We start from the raw sequence: 21,560 nt of genomic DNA, 5'->3' as shown, positions 1-21,560 counted from the left end.
AAGGATGGAAAACTGTCTGTGGAAATTTTCAGGTCGACGGGCCGAGGGCCCACTCCAACAACATCGATACTGTCCCCACTTAACCACCTGCACAATCCTCAGGTGTGGGGTTTTATCACAAAAGGCCTCGATGTTAGTTAGAGAGGGGTATTTCTATTTAAAGCACTTTCACTTGAGCCCTCTAGCCGATGTGGGACAACACTGGGGTTCCAACACTCCCCCGCACGTGAGACCCCATTTATGGGTCACACGTGAAAATCCACATCGACAACCACGTGGAGCCATTGGGGACTCACCCATCATGCGGGGCCATTGGGGACCCACCCAAACACGTGGCATCTTTGGCCTACGTGGACATCGCGCGGGGCCAAAGGGGACCCACCCAATCACGTGGCAGTACGGGCCCGCCTCCTGGCTCTGATACCATGTGGAAATTTTCAGGTCGACGGGCCGAGGGCCCACTCCAACAACATCGATACTGTCCCCACTTAACCACCTGCACAATCCTCAGGTGTGGGGTTTTATCACAAAAGGCCTCGATGTTAGTTAGAGAGGGGTATTTCTATTTAAAGCACTTTCACTTGAGCCCTCTAGCCGATGTGGGACAACACTGGGGTTCCAACACTGTCGTATTATGTCTGGGATGGGCTCCAGCTCTTATCTTTTTTTTGTATGTTCTTCCTGCCCCATTTCAAAATTCACAATGAGCAGAAAAAGTATACCCGAAAAGCTAAAAATAATTCAAGAACGAAGAGATGTAACCCTACAACAAAGTGAGAAGATGATGCACGAGCTAAAAATCTCGTCGAAGATTGGAGACTTAACAGAGTGAACGATGCAGCCCTAAACCCTTATCAGGTTTTATCATGAAATTTGGTGCCCTAATAGTAAAGTTTGGTGCTCGCAAAACTTCCCCATATATGAATTTGTGAATCTTGTCGTAGTTGGAATTGTGAAATTACACTTATTTAGACAAAATTAAACTCAAGAATCTTCATCCCCAATTTCCACTTTTTTCCTGTGGAATTTTCCTGTTCTCTCGCTACAAGTTGCCAAACAAGAGAAAATTGCTTTCCCATCCCTAAATTTTCAAGTTTAAATGAAATTCTGAGTTTTTTTTTTTTACCATATCCAACAGAATGTTGGGGTTTGTTGGGGTGAGGAAATTGCAAATTCTAAAGGGATTTAGGCATGGTGATGGAGAAATGGATCACAAAAAAGTTATATATAAGAGATTAGAATTGCACCACACGAGTATTACCAGTGTTCTAAAAAATGACCTAAGCGGCAACCTAGGAGCTGGGCGTGGTGGTGCCGATGCGATTAGGTCTGAATCGTTAAGAAAAATCATGGAGCTGTTAGGCGCTCGCCTAGGCGCTCTTAGGCAGCTTGGGCGGTCTAGGCGACGATCTAGGCGACTGTCTAGGTGGTGGTGTAGGCGGAGTGGAGGTTTCCTGAGAAGAAATTCCACCGCTTTGACTCCCTCTCTCTATGCACCACCACCTTCTTAGCTGTTGTGACTCCCTCTCTCTGAAATCCATCGAAGAAGAGGAACTTACAACGCAAAACAGAAGAAGAGGAAACAAGAAAAAAGGGAGAATGTACAGAAGGAAAACGGAAAGAAAAAGAAAGAAGAAGTGGAAAGGAAAGAAGATGAAGCCGATGAGAAAAATGAAAGAAATAAAATGAATAAAAGTTTTCAGTTTTCACACCAAAAAGGAGTCTTTTGATTGATGTGCGAGGGATAGAGACTTGTCTTGTCGTGTCCGCCTAACAGAGCTTGTCTTGTCGTGTCTGCCTAACAGAGCTTGTCTTGTCGTGTCCGCCTAACGAAGCTTGTCTTGTCGTGTCCGCCTAACGGAGCTTGCATCCACATCTGCTTGTTGGCAAACTCATGACGTGTACCGCCACAAGTTTGACGGGGGTGTTGGAAAATAGTTATTTATTTAGTGTTTGGATTTGGGCTTAGCCCATTAAAATTAGGTTTTCATTTCCTTGCTTATTAGGGACTAGGGTTAGTTTATTATAAATAGAGAGCTTTGTTATTGAGAGATAACAAGTCAATCAAGATGTGGTCTCTTGGATTCATGTAGCCTTCTTGGCAATTCCGTTTAATAAAATTTTATAAACGTTTTATATTCAGTTAATTTGTTTGTAAAAGTTGCGTACTCTGATATTCAACTAATATTATGTACATTAATGTGTATGCATCCAGAAATGTGCAATACATTTTACTTAATGACTATAAGATAAAATAGGAAATTAGCCCAACATTTTATCCCACTGTATATGAAGTTCCTAAGTCTTGCCCTTGGGTCTACTTGGATAAATTTTGTCACGACACTGTTCATCTTCGCTGGTTATAAAAAATTGTATGGTACGTCTTAGTCCACCAATCAATAATCATCTTAGAGGGCCAAAGGAGATCGAAGCAACTTGTTCACTAACTCACATCAATATCAATATTCATCTTCATCTTCATTTCTCAACAAACGCGCATCAATTGGAGCCCTTACCACTTAGAAACTTAGACTTCTTTCTTTGCCACAGATAGTTATGTAGAAACTTCATCTCATATTCCAATTAAGAACTTGCACTCTCGTTCCCATAAAAACAAATTACTATGACTTTTCTTCTAATCAAGTATCGTGTCAATGACTACCACTTCGAAAATGAATAGTTGATTTTTACAAAGGAAAATACTCTTTCTCTCTCCTTATGTAAAGTCATATTTATTTGTCTTTTGATAAACATGAGTGCATAAGATGAAGAAAAATAGCGTGTTAAAGTCACAATCCCTTTCCAAGTCAATGAAAATTCATCCATTCAACATTTACGCCCCATATGCTAATTTTCCTTAGAAATTTAATAAAAGAAGAATAATCCTTCGGACAACCGTTGCAACACACATAATTCCAAAATTTTGGATAGAAAGTGATAAGAAAGTTTTCATTCTTGGACTGATTTCCTGTAAGTGTTGAGTACGTTTTGCTTTGCTTTGGTTTGTTCAAGATTCATATTGTTTCATCTAATTAAACTTCCAAGAGAAGTTTGGCCATGTGTGAAAAGATTCAAGAATAAATAACGTAGGTATATAAAATAATTAAAGTAGGTAAATAATTCATAGAAAAAATAATGTAGGCTCGTTATATTTATGTGGAAAAAATAAAAATAAGTGCAGAATTAAAACACAAAAGGAAAAACATTCTTACACACGACATAACACATTCGTTGGGTAAATTATTTTTTCATATATTTGATAAACGGATTAATGTATAAGTTCTTCCTATTTTATATAATACTAATATAAATCATCAAAATAACAAGAAAGAATTGAAAGAATTGAAGCAAATTAACCGAGTAAATAAAAAAAATGAGACATAACAAATCAAAACCTGAAAAAGGGTCTAATATAGACTCAGAACAATGAAAAGCCAATCTGGTAGAGCTCCAGCAATTGGAAGAACGAAAGATTGAAAATACAAACAAGATTAAAAATAAATAGAGAAAATGAGAGAGATTGTAAACCATTTGAAAAATGTGAAAGAACCATTTACAAAAGCCTAACAAAGTAGGGATAAAATAGCATCCAATTCCCCAAAATTACACATGATCAGAGTCATCAAGCAAGTTATGAAACTTGCTTAATTGGAGCTAGTCAATGGATTATTCTTATCTTATAGAATATACATGATGGGTTGGAGGTGAAAGAAAATTAATTTTTAGGGAAAAAATGGAAATTTTTGTTTTGTGTGATTAAGCAGAGATATATGCGTAGTAATTACGCAGTGTCCTCCCTTAATGAAAGAGATAACTTTGCCGTTGACTGACTGTGTTAAACACCATCGCCCGACTTTTCTCTAGGACACCATTGACGACGATTTTTCTCTAGGATATTTCAACTGCAATTTCACGGAAAGTGCTTGACCCCTCCTATATTATACAACTACTTGGTGAGTACCAGTACACCTCTCTCTCTCTCTCTCTCTCTCTCTCTCTCTGCAATGGAAATTAGTGGAAGCAGGTCCTTCACCTTAAGTTTAGCCTTTCTTCTTCTTGGCTTCTGCAGTGAAACTTGTAACGCTAAGGTCGACACTAGTGCCAAGTCCTGTACTTCATCCTGCGGCCATATCCACAACATAAGCTATCCTTTTCGACTGAACCATGATCCGAAGCACTGCGGCAATGTAATGTATACACTGTCCTGTGAGAGCAACATTACAGTATTAGACCTACCTTCTTCCGGAAAATACTACGTTCAGGCAATTAACTACACTGACACAACAATCCGACTTCTAGATCCTGGCCTTGTGAACACCAATTGCTCTTCCAGGCCTCGAAATTTTCCGCTCATTACTCATCCATATGTACGATATTCACGGTATCCAAGATCTGCATCTGTATATTACTTGAAATGTTTGAATCCATTGAATTCTTCTCTGTACGTGGACACTGCTGCTCCATGCTTGAATAATACAAGTTCTTCTTCGAGCCAACCAAAAACGTATAGCTACGTCAAGGTCGGGGCCATGATAGGATGGGATTTGGATGAGGGTTGCAGTGTAGAGTGGATGCCCTTGGATTCCTTTTACGACTCCGTTGGCTTTAGCTACAGCTACAGCAACGTCTCTTATAAAGACATACACAATGCTCTCGTGTATGGCTTTGAGCTTGGATTCATACCTCCTGAAGATAGATGCCCAGGACAGTGGACTGCGGATTATGTGTCTACATGTTTTCCTCACACCATTTCAGGTGCGTCAAATCTCGACCAAATTAATAACTTTTGTAGTCGGAAATATAATTGCCTTGTCAAACTATTAACATATAACAAACATTCAAGCAAGAATAAAGCCCTGCTTAATTGTTCGGGCACTGACTAAATTAGTTTAGGTATATCCTAATTTTGCAATCCATTATATGGAAAATGAGATTTAAAGGTATCAACATGTCACTTGTGGTATTCCACTAAACTAGTAGGTAGGTGGTCTCATGTTTGACTTGTATAAATGACGAGTTCGTAATTTTTGATGACCCATTGCGATTCAACTTAAATTAGAAAATGTGCTCGCGCTTCGCTGCAGGAGGTGAATGTATTATTCACAATAGGCATGAATAATTTCCACAGAAAGTAGGCAAAATGGTGGTAGGAACATAATCACATTCTCAAATGTAACGATTCAGATAACATATATTTGAACTGAGTGAATCCAACAAAATCACCAATCAACATACGCATCTTCACATAATTTAAATAAGCAAGAGATAAGTGATATGGGCTGGTAAGATCAACAGCTTGGTTTTCATTTAGATTCAATTCAGCCGACATCAAGAGCCATATACAATTTAACACGATGAAGACATATAGTCACCTTCCAAGTAGAGCTATATATAATAGGAAATTGTTATTGGCACTCCAAAAATCTCATTTTGCACTCCAAACTTTCTATAATTAAAAAGAAAAATAAACTTGTGTAGAATGAGATTTTTAGAGTACTAATAACAGTTCCCTGTATAATATCTTATTAATAAATGAATCACAAATGATACTATAGCTGGAAATTTTTGTTTTGTGTGATTAAGCAGAGATATATGCGTAGTAATTACGCAGTATCCTTCCTTAATGAAAGAGAAATATCTTTGCCGTTGACTGACTGTCAAACACCATCGCCCGACTTTTCTCTAGGACACCATTGACGACGATTTTTCTCTAGGATATTTCAACAGCAATTTCACGGAAGGTGCTTGACCCCTCCTATATTATATAACTACTTGGTGTGGACTAGTACACCTCTCTCTCTCTCTCTCTCTCTCTCTCTCTCCCCAATGGAAATTAGTGGAAGCAGGTCCTTCACCTTAAGTTTAGCCTTTCTTCTTCTTGGCTTCTGCAGTGAAACTTGTAACGCTAAGGTCGACACTAGTGCCAAGTCCTGTACTTCATCCTGCTGCCATATCCACAACATAAGCTATCCTTTTCGACTGAACCATGATCCAAAATATTGTGGCGACGTAAGGTATACCCTGTCCTGTGAGAGCAACATTACAGTACTATACCTACCTTCCGGAAAATACTACGTCCAGGCAATCAACTACACTGACACAACAATCCGACTTCTAGATCCTGGCCTTGTGAACACCAATTGCTCTTCCAGGCCTCGAAATTTTCCGCTCATTACTCATCCATACGTACGATATTCATCACTGTATTCAACATCTATATATTACTTGAAATGTTTGAATCCGTTGAATTCTTCTCTGTACGTGGACACTGCTCCATGCTTGAATAATACAAGTTCTTCGAGCCAACCAAAAACGTATAGCTACGTCAAGGTCGGGGCCATGATAGGATGGGATTTGGATGAGGGTTGCAGTGCAGAGGGGAAGGCTTGGATGAATTTGGGTCACTTTGACTACTCCGTCAAGGACTACAGCAACGTCTCTTATAAAGACATACACAATGCTCTCGTGTATGGCTTTGAACTTGGAGTCGGGCCTTTAGAAATACGAGAGCATTTCAGGTTATTAGTTTTTATTACTTATAAAGACATACACAATGCTCTCGTGTGTGGCTTTGACTGGGAATCAAGTGCTAACATGTTTTCCACGTACCATTCCAGGTGCGTCAACTCTCGACTAAAGTAACTAATAACCATATGTAGTCAGAAATATAAGTAATAGAAAACTAGATTTTAATCCTTAAATAAAATAAAATTTAGAAAAATGTCTCACACAAGATTAAAAATTTATTTTAGTTCCTAGACTCTATTTAATGGCAGCATATGCATTCAATGTCTTTATTTTTTTTTCCTATTTATAATTTTATGCTGATATGAATTAAATTTTAATACTCATTTGAATTCAAATGAATTAGCTTTTATTTGTTGACATTTTGCATCACCAATTTATTGTAAGTATCTTATATAAGAAAATATTTTGGTAGAGGCTTTTCGGCACACCTATGTTTTTGCATATTTTCTTATGTGCCATTAATTTATTACAATGTATTTAGGTACAGACATCTCAGTACACTAGTTTAATATAATATGTTTAGGTATGAATATTTCGGTATACTAGTTTAGTATAATATATTTAGGTACAGACATAATGTTACACTAATTTAGTATACCATGTTTAGGTACGGACTTTTTGGTACACTTACGTTTTTCCATATTTTCTTATGTTCCACTAATTCATTATAATATATTTAGCTACGGACATTCAAGTGCACTAGTTTAGTAAAATACTAGTGAAAGTGTGCCTGCGCGATGTTGTGGATGTTTAAAACCATTCATAAACCAAAAATGATATCTTAAACAAAACCCATGAATCCAACTGAAAAAGGCCCAAATTTAAACGAACCAAGACAAACAAAATATCAAACACGGTTCATTGTCTCTCTTTGAATTTTAAATCACATGATATATTATCGTCTTAACATTTCATATACTCATGCTTACATAAAAAATGATATCTATGTTAAAATTACTTGGAATGCTTTATCATGGTTTAAAAAAGCAACCCCAAATCATAGTATCTACATAGTCCTTGAGATTATCTAAAACACACATGAGCCCATACAAACCGCTTCACCGTTCACCTATACCCTTAGTGCTATAAATCCAAATAAAAAATCCAATACATAAAACTGGCTGCTAACCAAATCCAATAAATAAAACTGAACACAGACTGAAAAACAATTAATCACCTGTATGGGAGGAAAAAGCTGCTGATACCCTTCATGGCCAAAGCCGACACAATCTCCTATAATTTCCTCATACTTCGTTTTTCTTTAACTCCGCCGTGTAAGTTTATCTTACATTGCCGGTCCCAAGCCCGGATAAAGGATGAGGGGGAGGGCGTCAGGTAGTCGACAGCCGGCACTCCATGATCACGTCGAATCCTTATGAAAATGAATCCAGAACGAAATCGCGCTAAAGCTAGGGCGTCACCCGTAAGTGGCGCGCTGTGTGGCCTGAGCACAGTGATAAGTGAGCAAGGGTCGCTGTATCTCCATCGGCACCCGGATGCAGTGTTAAATGAGCAAGGGGGCTATAGAAACTTCTTTTCGAACGACTCCACTCAAAGTTGTTTAGGCTCATATGCTCCTATCAACTTTACACGGTACACACAAAAGAAGTACTTTGATCCTATTAGACGGGGAAGGGTGAAGAAGCTAGGACAGAAGGGTAGAGTTCAAGAGAGCAAAATGCGTTTAGGAACGTGGAATATAGGAACCTTGACGGGAAAATCTATGGAAGTAGTAGAAGTTATGGTGAGGAGAAGGATAAATATTATGTGCCTACAAGAAACTAAGTGGGTTGGACGTAAGGCAAAGGATCTAGAAAACTCAGGGTTTAAACTATGGTATTCGGGCACAAATAGAACGAGAAACGGTGTTGGCATCATCGTGGACAAGACCTTGACACAAGATGTTGTAGATGTCAAGAGGGTAGGAGATAGAATCATGGCAATCAAGATTGTAATAGGACAAGAACTTATCAATGTGATTAGTGCGTACGCACCTCAAGTAGGGTTGGATACGAGTTTGAAGGAGAAATTTTGGGAAGACCTTGGAGACTTGGTGCAAGGAATTGCTCAGACGGAGAAGTTATTTATAGGAGGAGATTTAAATGGACACGTGGGCAGGGAGACAGGCAACTATGGAGGTTTTCATGGTGGCCATGGTTTTGGGGAGAGAAACGAGGATGGGGAAGCTATCTTGGATTTTGCAATGGCATATGATCTCTTCTTAGCCAACACCTTCTTTAAGAAGGGAGAAGAACATGTGATCACCTACAAGAGTGGGTCGTCAAAAACACAAATAGATTTTCTTCTAATGAGGAAAGGGGATCGTATAACTTGTAAGGATTGCAAAGTTATACCAGGAGAGAGAGTGGCTAATCAACATCGCTTGTTGGTGATGGATGTACATATTAAAAGAGTGAGAAAAAAGAACAAGACTTGGAAGTGCCCAAGGACTAGATGGTGGAATCTAAAAGAAGAAAAACAAGCCATTTTCAAAGAGAAAGTAATCACCCAGTGTGTGTGGGATAGAGAGGGGGAAGCTAACCAAATGTGGGATTCCATGGCTAGTTGTATCCGAAAAGTAGCAAAAGAGGTATTAGGAGAGTCCAAGGGCTTTGCCCCACACCAAAAGGAATCTTGGTGGTGGAATGAGGAGGTACAAACAAAGGTGAAGGCTAAGAAGGAATGTTGTAAAGCCTTATACAAGGATAAGACCGATGAAAATGGTGAAAGGTATAGAAAAATGAAGCAAGAGGCGAAGAAAGCTGTGAGAGAAGCTAAGTTAGCGGCTTATGACGATATGTATAAGCGACTAGATACCAAAGAAGGAGAGTTGGATATCTATAAACTAGCTAGAGCAAGGGAAAAGAAGACAAGGGACCTAAACCAAGTGAGGTGCATCAAGGATGAGGATGGAAATGTTCTTGCTACAGAGAACGCGGTTAAAGACAGATGGAAAGGTTATTTTCATAATCTTTTCAATGAAGGACATGAAATGAGTGCTTCTTTAGGGGAGTTGAGTAACTCAGAAGAATGTCGAAACTACTCTTTTTATCGTAGAATCCGGAAGGAAGAAGTGGTTGTAGCTTTGAAGAAGATGAAGCATAGAAAAACAGTAGGCCTAGACGATATACCAATCGAAGTGTGGAAAGTTTTGGGAGAGACAGGTATAACATGGCTCATTGACCTTTTCAATAGGATTTTGAAAATGAAGAAGATGCCAAATGAGTGGCGAATGAGCACTTTGGTGCCTATCTACAAGAATAAGGGCGATGTACAAAATTGCATGAACTATAGGGGTATTAAGCTAATGAGTCATACAATGAAGCTTTGGGAGAGAGTCATTGAGCATAGATTGAGGCAAGAGACACGGGTTTCGGACAACCAATTCGGGTTCATGCCAGGGCGCTCAACCATGGAGGCAATCTATCTCTTACGAAGATTGATGGAAAGATATAGAGATGGGAAAACAGATTTACACATGGTCTTTATAGATTTGGAAAAAGCGTATGATAGGGTCCCAAGAGACATTCTTTGGAGGATTTTAGAGAAGAAAGGAGTACGAGTAGCATATATCCAAGCTATACAGGATATGTATGAAGGAGCAAATACTGCCGTAAGAACTCATGAAGGACAAACCGAAAGCTTTCCCATAACTGTAGGATTACATCAAGACTCATCCTTAAGTCCTTACCTTTTTACGTTGGTAATGGATGAGTTAACAGGACATATTCAAGATGATATTCCTTGGTGTATGCTTTTCGCAGACGATATAGTGTTGATAGATGAAACTCAGGAAGGGGTAAATGCAAAGCTTAACCATTGGAGAGAAGTGTTGGAATCTAAAGGTCTTCGCCTAAGCCGATCAAAGACAGAATATATGGAGTGCAAGTTCAGTGCAAATGGAGGCCAAAACGAGTTAGGGGTGAGGATCGGAGATCAAGAAATACCAAAGAGCGACCGTTTTCGTTACTTAGGATCTATCTTGCAAAAGAACGGAGAATTAGATGGAGATCTCAACCATAGAATACAAGCTGGATGGATGAAGTGGAAGAGTGCATCCGGCGTGTTGTGTGACCGCCGTATGCCACTGAAGCTCAAGGGAAAAATTTATAGGACGGCAATAAGGCCGGCGATGCTGTATGGCACAGAATGTTGGGCGGTGAAGCATCAACACGTACACAAAATGGGTGTAGCGGAGATAAGGATGCTTCGTTGGATGTGTGGGCACACGAGAAAGGATAAGATTAGGAATGAGGATATCCGGTGTAAAGTAGGAGTAGCCGAAATTGAAGGAAAGATGAGAGAAAATCGGTTACGGTGGTTTGGACATGTGCAAAGAAGGCCTACTGACGCTCCGATTAGAAGATGCGACTATATGACAGAGGTTCAGGGCCGAAGGGGTAGAGGAAGACCTAGGAAAACTTTGGAAGATACCCTAAGAAAAGACTTAGAGTACTTGGATCTAACGGAGGATATGACACAGGACAAAACACAATGGCGTTCTAAGATTCATATAGCCGATCCCACTCAGTGACTTGGATTTTCCAAGTCTCCAACCGAGAAGTTTTCCTCACTCGGGAAATTAAGGGAACACTACCTCAACCTGCATGCTTCACTCACAAAGCTTCAACATACAAGCTTCAACAAAAGAAAATTCAAAGAACTTAGCGAAGAAGGCTTTGGTGTATTTAACACAATACGTTGAAATAAAGGAAAGCTTATTTATTGATATCCCCGATAAGTTACAAATATGTACATATACTTGAGTCAAAATAAACAAACAAGAGGGAGCCTTCACAAAGGTTGCTTAGGAGAAGTCTCAGTAGTCGGTAGAGCCCCAGAAAGAGAAGGCACCAGAGGGGGATCATTCGGAGCCTCAGTACTGGACAAAACCCTAGAAGGAGGAGGCATCAGAGGTTGATCATTTGGAGCTTCATTACGCGGTACAGCCCCAGAAGACGAAGGCAATAAATGCCTTTGGAACAAACCCACAAATCTCTGATGATCAAGTAAAACCTGACCATCAGATTCCTTCATCTGGTCAAGCTTCCTCTTCATGTTTGTAGCATAGTCATGTGCGAGCCGGTGCAACTGTTTATTCTCATGCTTGAGCCCTCTAATCTCCTGTTTGAGACTCATCACTTCAGCCGCCAATGATTCAACTTGGCGGGTTCGAGCAAATAGGCGTTGGGCCATATTAGACACAGAACCTGCACACTGAACACTGAGAGCCAAAGAATCCTTAACAGCCAACTCATCAGACCGTTTGGAAAGTAGTCTGTTATCTTTGGGAGTGAGAAGGTTTCTGGCCACTACCGCAGCGGTCATATCATTCTTCATCACGGAATCCCCAACGGTAAGAGGACCAGTAGGGGAGACGAATGATGGGCGCCATATGTTGTCTGGAGAAGGCGGGGCTGCCTCTTCAACAAGGTTCAAGTCAAAACGACGGTCGGAGGGGCCAGACATTTTCAAAGGTGTTGAAGAGAGAAGAGGTCGGACAAATCAAGATCTTAGAAGTACAAGAATGGAGCTTCTACTGGTGGATATTCAAGTGTGCTTTGGAACTTAATGTCAGCCCCTATAAAAATCTGCACTCGACGAAGCTTCAGAAATCGAAGAGGCGCCTGCTCAGAAATCGAAGCGGCGTTTACTTTCTCAAAAGCTGGGCTGCTCAGAGACCACGAGGGTCGATCTCAGAAATCGAAGAGGCGTTTGCTTTCTCAAAAGCTGGGCTGCTCAAAGACCACGAAGGCCGATATCAGAAATCGAAGAGGCTTGCTTTCTCAAAAGCTGGGCTGCTAAGAAACCACAAAGGCCGATCTCAGAAATCGAAGAGGCACCTACTTTTCCAGCCTTGTCAGCACCTGTCACACGCACACTCAGCTTTGCGGAAATTATGGGCATTCTGTCGAAGATTTCTGGCGAAGTAGAAAGCACATGAATCGTATTGTTCAATCACCCACTTCCCATACGCAACAGTAACTCATGGGTACCACAGATAACTTTGCCAAAGTTCTCTGACAGTTGAGACACGTGAAGCTTGCAGCTCCCGCTACATCGCTCTGACCAAGAAGGGTAAAAGAATTGCAAAGAAACAACACTAACAAAGTTTAGACATATAAATTTTGAAGGTCTAGCTACCATATTATTACCCACAAGGGTAAAGGAACAGTACCACTGCTGGATAATTGGAAAGTCCCGGTGTGTCAACCTCTGTGCTTCGTGGCAAGGTAGACTAGCAAACATGCCAACCTTTACTCACATTCAAGAAAACACTCCCAACAGGATTGCTTGCTCCAAAATCGAAGAGGCACCGCCCTCCGAATCTCGAGAGCCAGACTCCCAACATGATTACTTTCTCAAAAATCGAAAAGAGGGTAAAGGAACAGTACCACTGCTGGATAAATGGAAAGTCCCTGTGTGTCAACCTTTATGCTTCGTGGCAAGGTAGACTAGCAAACATGCCCAACCTTTACTCACATTCGAGAAAACATTCCCAACAAGATTGCTTGCTCCAAAATCGAAGAGGCACCGCCCTCCGAATCTCGAGAGCCAGACTCCCAACATGATTACTTTCTCAAAAATCGAAGAGAGGGTAAATGAACAGTACCACTGCTGGATAATTGGAAAGTCCCTGTGTGTCAACCTCTGTGCTTCGTGGCAAGGTAGACTAGCAAACATGCCCAACCTTTACTCACATTCGAGAAAACACTCATAACAAGATTGCTTGCTCCAAAATCGAAGAGGCACCGCCCTCCGAATCTCGAGAGCCAGACTCCCAACATGATTACTTTCTCAAAAATCGAAGAGACACTGCTCTCCGAATCTCGAGAGCCAGACCCCCAGCATGATCGCTTTCTCAAAAATTGAAGAGGCATCGTTCTCCGAATCTCGAGAGCCAGATCCCCGACAGGATTGCTTGTTCGAAAACCGAAGAGGCACCACTTTCCCAACTTCAAGAGCTGGATCTCCTTGGATAAAGCTTGTCTGTAATCTTCACACGCAACATCATCTTTCCAGATACCACAGACCACCTTTTCAAAGTGCTCTGACAGAGTTAAAACATGTGAGGCTGGTAGCTCCCACTACCGTGTTATGACCAAGCAGGGTAAAGGAATAACATTATTACTTTATGTTAGGGAGACTCCTATATATGTCGACCTCCATCCCTAACGGACAGGCAGACCTGCAAAAATACTCAACCCTTTCTCTTATCTAATAGGGCACTCCCAACGAAGCCTTTCGAAATATTCAGCTTTCTTTCCCCCCGATAATACCTCTGTAAACAAGCTATACTAGAGCAAGACTATCTCATATCATCAGGGTTAAAAGCAATAGTATCCCATATCATGCTTTTTCCCTGTCTTTTCCTTTGGCCTTGTTCTTACCTACAAGACAAGGAGAACGAGAGCAATCAGTCAGCACTTGGAATCAAGCTTCGAGCCAGGAACTGACTGCCTGGAACCCCTTACCTGATTACTTACCTGTCATTGCTCTGGAGTACTCATCTTCAACATCTTATGCTTCCAGGGAAGATACCGCATTTGCCTGAGGAACAGATAGGGCAAGTGAGAAGGATACAAGGAAGCATGTGGAGACAAGCGTAACAGCACACGTGCCGATACATCCACTACTCTGTCAAAAGCAAAAGTATCCCATATCAGCAGGGTCGAACGTACTCTAGATTTGATGGACTTGTTTTGACCCTCAAATTCTTCAATCGGCCTTATACTCTAGAGGAAACCAGAAAACCCTACAGCCCGGTTCAAGAATAAGCCTGTGGAAAGTTACTTCTTTAAAAGCAAAAGTATCCCATATCATCTCTTCTCATTTTTCTTCTCTTTATCCTTCATGCTGCCTGCAAGATAGGGAGAATGTGAACAATCAGCTGGAGCTCTGATTGCTTACCTTGTCTGTCACCTCTTTCAGCAGATCCCTTAGCCCGGCGACTTGGGGGACTTCTACTACATGGTTTGTATCGCGCTTGACCAAGCCTGAAACTACAAGTAAGCTTCAAGTGAAATTGATACATTACCTTGTGCATCTCCACCAGTTACAGATACCACCCCTGGATGGAGGAAGAGTACTTCCAGAGAAGATGCCACATCTACCTATGAGACAGATAAGGCAAGTCAAAACGATACCACACTCCGGTACTTAGAAGTTTCGTGGTTACGAGATCATTCTCCCACAATATTTCCTAATGTCATTTGTACTAAATCATTCACTTGTACTCACTAAAGGAGAGCTTGAACCTATGTACTTGTGTAAACCCTTCATAATTAATGAGAACTCCTCTATTCCGTGGACGTAGCCAATCTGGGTGAACCACGTACATCTTGTGTTTGCTTTCCTAATTCTATCCATTTATATACTTATCCACACTAATGACCGGAGCAATCTAGCGAAGATCACAAAAAGTGACCGTTTTCGCTACCTAGGATCTATCGTGCAAGAGAACGGAAAATTAGATGGAGATCTCAACCATAGAATACAAGCTGGATGGATGAAGTGTAAGGGTGCATCCGGGGTGTTGTGTGACCGTCGTAGGCCACTGAAGCTCAAGGGAAAATATTATAGGACGGCAATAAGGCCAGCAATGTTGTATGGCACAAAATGTTGGGTGGTGAAGCATCAACATGTACACAAAATGGGTGTAACGGAGATGAGGATGCTTCGTGGGATGTATGGGCACACGATAAAGGATAAGATTAGGAATGAGGATATCCGAGGTAAAGTAGGAGTAGCCAAAATTGAAGGAAATATGAGAGAAAATCGATTCCGGTGGTTTGGACATGTGCAAAGAAGGCCTACTGACGCTCCAGTTCGAAAATGTGACTACGGGACAGAGGTTCAGGGCCGAAGGGGTAGAGGAAGACCTAGGAAAACTTTGGAAGAGACCCTAAGAAAAGACTTGAGTACTTGGATCTAACGGAGGACATGACACAAAACCGAGCGCAATGGCGTTCTAGGATTCATATAGCCGACCCCATTTAGTGGGAAAAGGCTTTGTTGTTGTTGTTGTTGTTGTTCGTTTTTCTTTGACAATTTACAAATACAAAATTTGGATGCTGCAGCGGAAGATCATGCTACAAATTCAAACACAAAAATCCAAATTAAACACAAAATTCAACATTCACAATGCAAAAATGCAAACTATACACAAAATCAATGCTTTCAAAGTCGTTTGGCATATTGGCTTATCACAATTGTTTAGTGTAAATTTACCCACATATTATATATGGATAAAATTAAGTAAAAAAATAAATGATAACTAAATCATAGTAGTCTCCGAGTTCCCCAGCAAGCAAACCGTTGATGGGTTCCCTTGAAAGCTTAGTTAGTGAACGGGCCCACCTGCACACTCACTTCAGAAATTTTAACCATTCATTTGAATGAAGACAAACTATCAGTAAAACCCCACCCCGAATCCCTGCGCTCAATTCCATCAGAAGTGCAAAAATCCCATGGTGTGAAATTATTAACCACGATTCATCAAACCGCGGAAAAAATAAAAATCCATAAACTAAAAGCAACCATGCAATAAACCCAGATAAAAACGACGACTAAGGACGCTCAAAAAATCAAACTGGGAAATCATGAGGGCAACGAAGAACTCACCGAAATCGAATCGTATGGAGAGAAAGAACCACCGGGAGATGAGTAAAGCGGAAAGCCAAGAAGGGAGGAAATTGAATTGTAGGTTTCGAATTTTTCGTTCAGGGGAAAGGGGGAGGAAATTGAATTGTACCCAACAAGTTTTACGGAACAAATCTGAAGGAGGAACCGAAAATTAGCCCCCCCATCCCTCCCTTCGTCACTATTTCTCTCTCTGACCATCCCTCAAATCCCCCGATCCCCCTTTAATTTATCTCTCTGTAATCTCCCCTCACATCCCTCACCGAATCTTTCTCTGTGACCATCCATCAAATCCTCCCATCCCTTCCCTTTCTGTCTGTAATTTCCCCCATCACTCCCTTTCTCTCTGTGCAATGGGCATGGGCATGGCTCCAATCGCCCTGTCTGCGAATGTCGCCCCCACCCCTTGAACAAAACCATAGAAGAAAATATCGATAATATCGGCGATATATCGCCGATATTATCGGTTTTTTCCCGAACCGATATTTTAAATGGTATCCAAGGTGTTTTCGTTATAATATCGCGATAATATCGATAATATCGCGATATTATCGATATTATCGCGAAATTTCGGAACTGTGCACGTCGGAGACGAACGCTGGAGCTTCTACAGCTCCGGTCGACTGTAAAACTACCCCCTAGCCTCGCCGGAGATGGGTGTACTTATTCCCGAGTCGATTTCATCCCAAAAACCTTGCAAAAACACGACATATAACTTCAATTTCACATCTACGCTTCGATCTAGAATATAAAAAGAAAAACCCGAAGCTTACCTACCTGAGAAATTGAAGGAACTGGGTCGGGGCGGAGTGGAATTGGAATTTTGAAGAAATGGGTCGGGGCGGAGTGGAATTGGAGGCAATCGGAGATGAACTGGGTCGGGTAGGGGTCCGATTGGGGGGATTTTGGTTGGATTGAATGGTGGAAGGTTGGAATTTGGGGGGTTAGGGTTTGGTGGAGAGGGCGAAGAGGGGGGAGAGAGAGAGAAGCGCCGAGTCCACCTGTTGGATGATGCGGGAAAACAGACGAAGACCAAATGAGAGAGGGAAGGGTTTTCGGGCGTCGACTGCGTGGTTGCTTTTGCCATAACAAATCGGGGTATCCGTCAAATAAATACAAAGATGAGCTCGCACGGGCTAGGTAAACCCAATAAAACTCTAAGCCCAATTAAGTTATTACAACAAAGATGAGCCCAAACAAACAAATTCTTAGGAAACTAGACTTGAGACCAATTTATTAATTAAAAGCGGTCAATGAGATTGTCAGAAAATGTGATACAAATAGTATTGTTTTGTGTTTATATATTAGAACAAGTGATCCAGACAGGTTCATTATATAAGTTATTTAAAAAAGCGGGTGCTGACGTTTTGGGAAGGGTTTTCTCATTAATTTCCCGTTGTTTGTGTAACTCATGTATCTTACCATGCAATGTATAAAGTGTAAAATATTGTACTAAGTCATTATATATAAAGTTTAAACTTCTTTCATTAATTACTACATATTTTCTACACTCACAATGTTTGTCAGCTCGCTATATAATCAACTTAAATAAGTTAAATCCATCATGCAATGCATTTCCTTCCAATTTTTTGTGATAAACTAATAGATAATTGACTAAATAAACATCCTGCAAAATTTCAATAAAAATTTCCAAGTTTTTCTTACAATTTCCGTGGTTTCCATGTAATTTTTATCGATATCGATATTATCCCGATATTTCCATCGATATTTCCGTGTTTTCGGACTACCGATATTTCCGATATTACCGATATTTTCTTCCTTGAACAAAACTACCCTCTTAACTTTTAATAATACCCCCCCCAATTCAGCCACATATATGATGGCAGTGGTGTAAATAAAGTAAAATCAAGGGTCATGTATAGGAGGGCACCTAAACCCTATGCACAAAATTACCCTCCTAACTTTTAACAAATTACCCTCCTAACTTTTAACAAATTACCCTCCAACCCAACCCAAATCTGATAGCTTTGTTGTAAATAACGTGAAATTGAGTAGCATTTGTTTACTGTAGCAATGTACAGACCAATTCCCCTCCAACTTTAGAATTGATAAATTTGTTTAACATATTTATAATTTTGTGTCAACTCCTCCAATCCAAAACCTAATTAGATCAAATATATACGGACATATATTCTACATTTATGTATACTAATACCATAAAAAGTAGGTAAATTAATTTTGTTACAAATTTAAAAAGTAGGCACATTAATTTTTATGTAATTATACAGTAGGTAAATTATTTTCATAAAATTAAACAATAATATTGTTTTCAAAAAATTAATTTTCATAGTAGGTAAATTTTTTCATGTAATTATAGTAGGTAAATTATCTTCATAAAATTAAACAATAGATATTGCTTTCAAAAAATTAATTTTCATAGTAGGTAAACTATTTTCATGTAATTATAGTAGGTAAATTATCTTCATAAAATTAAACAATAGATATTGCTTTCAAAAAATTAATTTTCATAGTAGGTAAACTATTTTCATGTAATTATCCTGTAGGTATAAAATAAAACAATAGATATTGTTTTCATAAAATTAATTTTCATATTAGGTAAATTATTTTCATAAAATTAAACAATAGATATTGTTGAAAATAACACTAAATTTGTTGTTGAAATTAAAAAAAATTCCAAATTAATTCCTCCATCTACAACCATATTTCATGGCTACAAGACATTGCCAAATTCAATGCACGTGATCACTTAAAGCAAAATTACAAGAACTTTCCATACTGACTTAGATGGGGTATATTAGGGATCCAAAAAATATAAAAATGGACACACAAACTTAATTTGGTAAGTTTCTTAGTTGGATCCTAATCATTTGGTTTTATTCGGATAAATATTATATGATGGGCTAGAGACTAGAAAAATGAGTTTGGAGGGAAAAAGTTAAATTTTCAGAAAAAATAATACATATATATATATATATATATATATATTATCAATGTATTGACAGCACTAGAATTTTAAATTTATTTTCTAACGGCTTATACACCTCACTCTTGTTATGCTAATGCATGTAGTCTTGTTCTTTCTTTGTTTTTGTAGGTTTCTTTCAATATATATGGCAACAAATCGGTAAGGGGTCCTCTTTTTGTTTTATTTACAAGTTTTCGATCGAGACAAACTTGATCAACTTCATTTAATTAGTCTATACGCTCAAGTATTTTTGATATTGGGTATCTTTATCGGCACCCAAATTTTAGTTAAGTTCCCCTAACTAAAACATTTTGTCAAACTTCATAGTTTCCCCTCATTTTTAAGTTCGCCCAAATCCACACCAGCCTCCACCTACCAAAAGAAAGAGAAAATGAACAGACAAAACCACTACCGCGCGCTAGACAAAACTACACCATCCTCTGGTCCCTCCCTCATCGACAGCGTCGATGCCAGCTCTTTGTGGGTCTGTGTGTTCATTCTCTTTCTATTGGTGAGTGGTGGGTGTGTGTTGTTGGTTTTTTTGGTGAGTGGTAGTTGCTGCTTTGTGGGTTGGGTGAACTCAATTTCAACGGCAAATTAAAAAGTTTGATGACAAAAATTTTTTAGTTGAGTAAAACTAACTAAAATTTGGGTGTCAATAAAGGCACCCTTTGATTTTATTTATTATTTATTTTTCACTTTATGCACTTTTCAAACTCATAGTCGATTGATTTTGTTGCAGTACGTGGATGGTTTATACTCATATGCATCGGTAAGGACTAAGATGAGATTGTATTATCAACATATGTAGATTTCTCATTCTCTCTCTTTAATTACATCAAAGACAAAGTAATTTGGAAAGAAAGGGAAGAAAAAGTAGTACGCAGTGGATCTAACATATTAATGTCCATGCATGCAGGGTTATTTTTCCTAGCCAGATTTGTTTTTGGAGTTCCAGTTGTGACTGCATTTCTAATCTACACATGGCGCAGAAGACATTTATCAATGTATAACACAATAGAAGATTTTCTGCAATGCAATAACAACTTCATGCCTATAAGGTACTCTTACTCGGACGTCAAGAAAATGACTCGCACGTTTAAGGACAAGTTGGGCGAAGGTGGCTTTGGCTCTGTATTTAAGGGAAAGCTACGCAGTGGTCGATTTGTAGCAGTTAAAGTTTTGGGCAAGCCCAAAGCTGATGGCCAAGATTTCATTAGCGAAATAGCTACAATCGGAAGGATTCACCATGCCAATGTGGTGCAACTTGTTGGATACTGTGTTGAGGGATCAAAACGAGCTCTAGTATATGACTTCATGCCTAATGGTTCTCTTGATAAATACATTTATTCCAAAGAAGGAAGTGTTCCCTTAACTATCAAGAACATGTACGAGATTTCTCTTGGAGTGGCTCAAGGGATCGAATATCTACACCAAGGTTGCGAAATGCAAATTCTACATTTCGACATCAAGCCTCATAACATCCTTCTTGATGAGAACTTTAAAGCAAAGGTTTCTGACTTTGGGCTTGCAAAATTGTATCCTGTAGATAATAGCATTGTCTCTTTGACGGCAGCACGGGGTACACTGGGATACATTGCTCCTGAGTTGTTCTACAAAAATATTGGAGGTGTCTCATACAAGTCAGATGTCTATAGTTTTGGAATGTTGTTGATGGAGATGGCAAGCAGAAGGAAGAATTTGAATCCAACGGTAGAGCATTCAAGCCAAATCTACTTCCCAATATGGGTATACGATCAGTATATTGTGGGAAATGACTTGGAAATGGACAATGTTACAGAGGAGGAAAAGAAAGTAATAAGAAAGATGGTTATAACCGCCTTGTGGTGTATTCAAATGAAACCAAGTGATCGCCCTTCGATGTCCAAAGTTGTCAAAATGCTTGGAGGAGATGTTGAATGTCTGCAAATGCCTCTCAGGCCTTCTCTATGCCCCCTAGAGACGCCTGTGACAGTGGGTGATATTCAAGACAATGAAGTGAACCCAAGATGTTCTAACGCGGAGCTAACGTGTTCATTGTCAGCTAGGTGATAGTCAAATGGTTAAGAAAGTGCAGTAATGTATTATTAATTAAATTCTTGCCTTAAAGTGATTTAGTGAATAACTGTTGTTTGTAATTGTTTGGCTTGGATTCATCTAAGAACGACTTGTGTTGGTGCGTATACATATACATATGTTACTCTAATTCAGCAATTACTTTTAATTGTATGAGGCTTTTAGGGTTGCTTGCATCATCAAGTTTTCTCATCCTCCTAACATCCGAACCACCGTTTTCATGGACCGCCGATCCACCAAGTGCCACTGGCTGCACCAGAGCCCTAAACTTGCAAGTTGCTTTGGAATCTTACCATAACATTCTTCCTCAATATGGATCTGTTGGTCATTCCTTCCTCTAGAAGATTATAAATCCATTTTGGATAGT

General features: G+C 39.7%; 3 protein-coding genes and 1 long non-coding RNA gene across 5 annotated transcripts in view; 2 read left to right on the top strand and 2 right to left on the bottom strand.

Moving 5' to 3' along the window:
* The first annotated feature begins 2,676 nt into the window (after positions 1-2,676).
* On the top strand, positions 2,677-21,304 carry LOC108170170 (rust resistance kinase Lr10-like). Its single transcript, XM_029094383.2, has 4 exons — positions 2,677-4,755; positions 19,247-19,276; positions 19,860-19,889; positions 20,037-21,304. The coding sequence occupies exons 1-4, from the start codon at positions 4,005-4,007 to the stop codon at positions 21,167-21,169; spliced, it is 1,944 nt and encodes a 647-aa protein (XP_028950216.2). The 5' UTR covers positions 2,677-4,004; the 3' UTR covers positions 21,170-21,304.
* LOC114821587 (rust resistance kinase Lr10-like) overlaps positions 5,567-21,560 on the top strand; it is a 90,474-nt gene continuing 74,480 nt past the window's right edge. The window contains exon 1 of the mRNA XM_070809236.1: positions 5,567-6,014. The gene's annotated coding sequence lies outside the window, so the exon portion shown is untranslated. The remainder of the gene's footprint in view (positions 6,015-21,560) is intronic.
* On the bottom strand, positions 5,694-7,794 carry LOC139189959 (uncharacterized). Of its 2 annotated transcripts, none has more exons than XR_011573785.1 (2): positions 7,706-7,794; positions 5,694-6,493 (listed from the first exon to the last, which is right to left on the bottom strand). It is a non-coding gene; the product is annotated as an uncharacterized lncRNA (long non-coding RNA). The 2 variants fall into 2 exon arrangements; XR_011573786.1 differs by lacking the exon at positions 5,694-6,493 and adding an exon at positions 7,374-7,611.
* Positions 11,128-21,560, bottom strand: part of LOC103424112 (uncharacterized) — a 74,125-nt gene continuing 63,692 nt past the window's right edge. The window contains exon 3 of the transcript XR_011573775.1: positions 11,128-11,166. The gene's annotated coding sequence lies outside the window, so the exon portion shown is untranslated. The remainder of the gene's footprint in view (positions 11,167-21,560) is intronic.

The sequence above is a fragment of the Malus domestica genome, chromosome 02 (genome assembly GCF_042453785.1).
Source record: "Malus domestica chromosome 02, GDT2T_hap1".
NCBI classification, from domain to species: Eukaryota; Viridiplantae; Streptophyta; class Magnoliopsida; order Rosales; family Rosaceae; genus Malus; species Malus domestica.
This window is presented reverse-complemented; position numbering and strand designations above follow the sequence as displayed.

What these genes read in the sequence shown, in the direction of transcription:
- LOC108170170 (XM_029094383.2), top strand. Translation starts at nt 4,005, where the DNA reads ATGGAAATTAGTGGAAGCAGGTCCTTCACCTTAAGTTTAGCCTTTCTT. An exon ending in TTTTCCTCACACCATTTCAG is followed by an intron (nt 4,756 to 19,246) that starts GTGCGTCAAATC and finishes TTGTTTTTGTAG; the next exon opens with GTTTCTTTCAATATATATGG. An exon ending in GTTTATACTCATATGCATCG is followed by an intron (nt 19,890 to 20,036) that starts GTAAGGACTAAG and finishes CCATGCATGCAG; the next exon opens with GGTTATTTTTCCTAGCCAGA.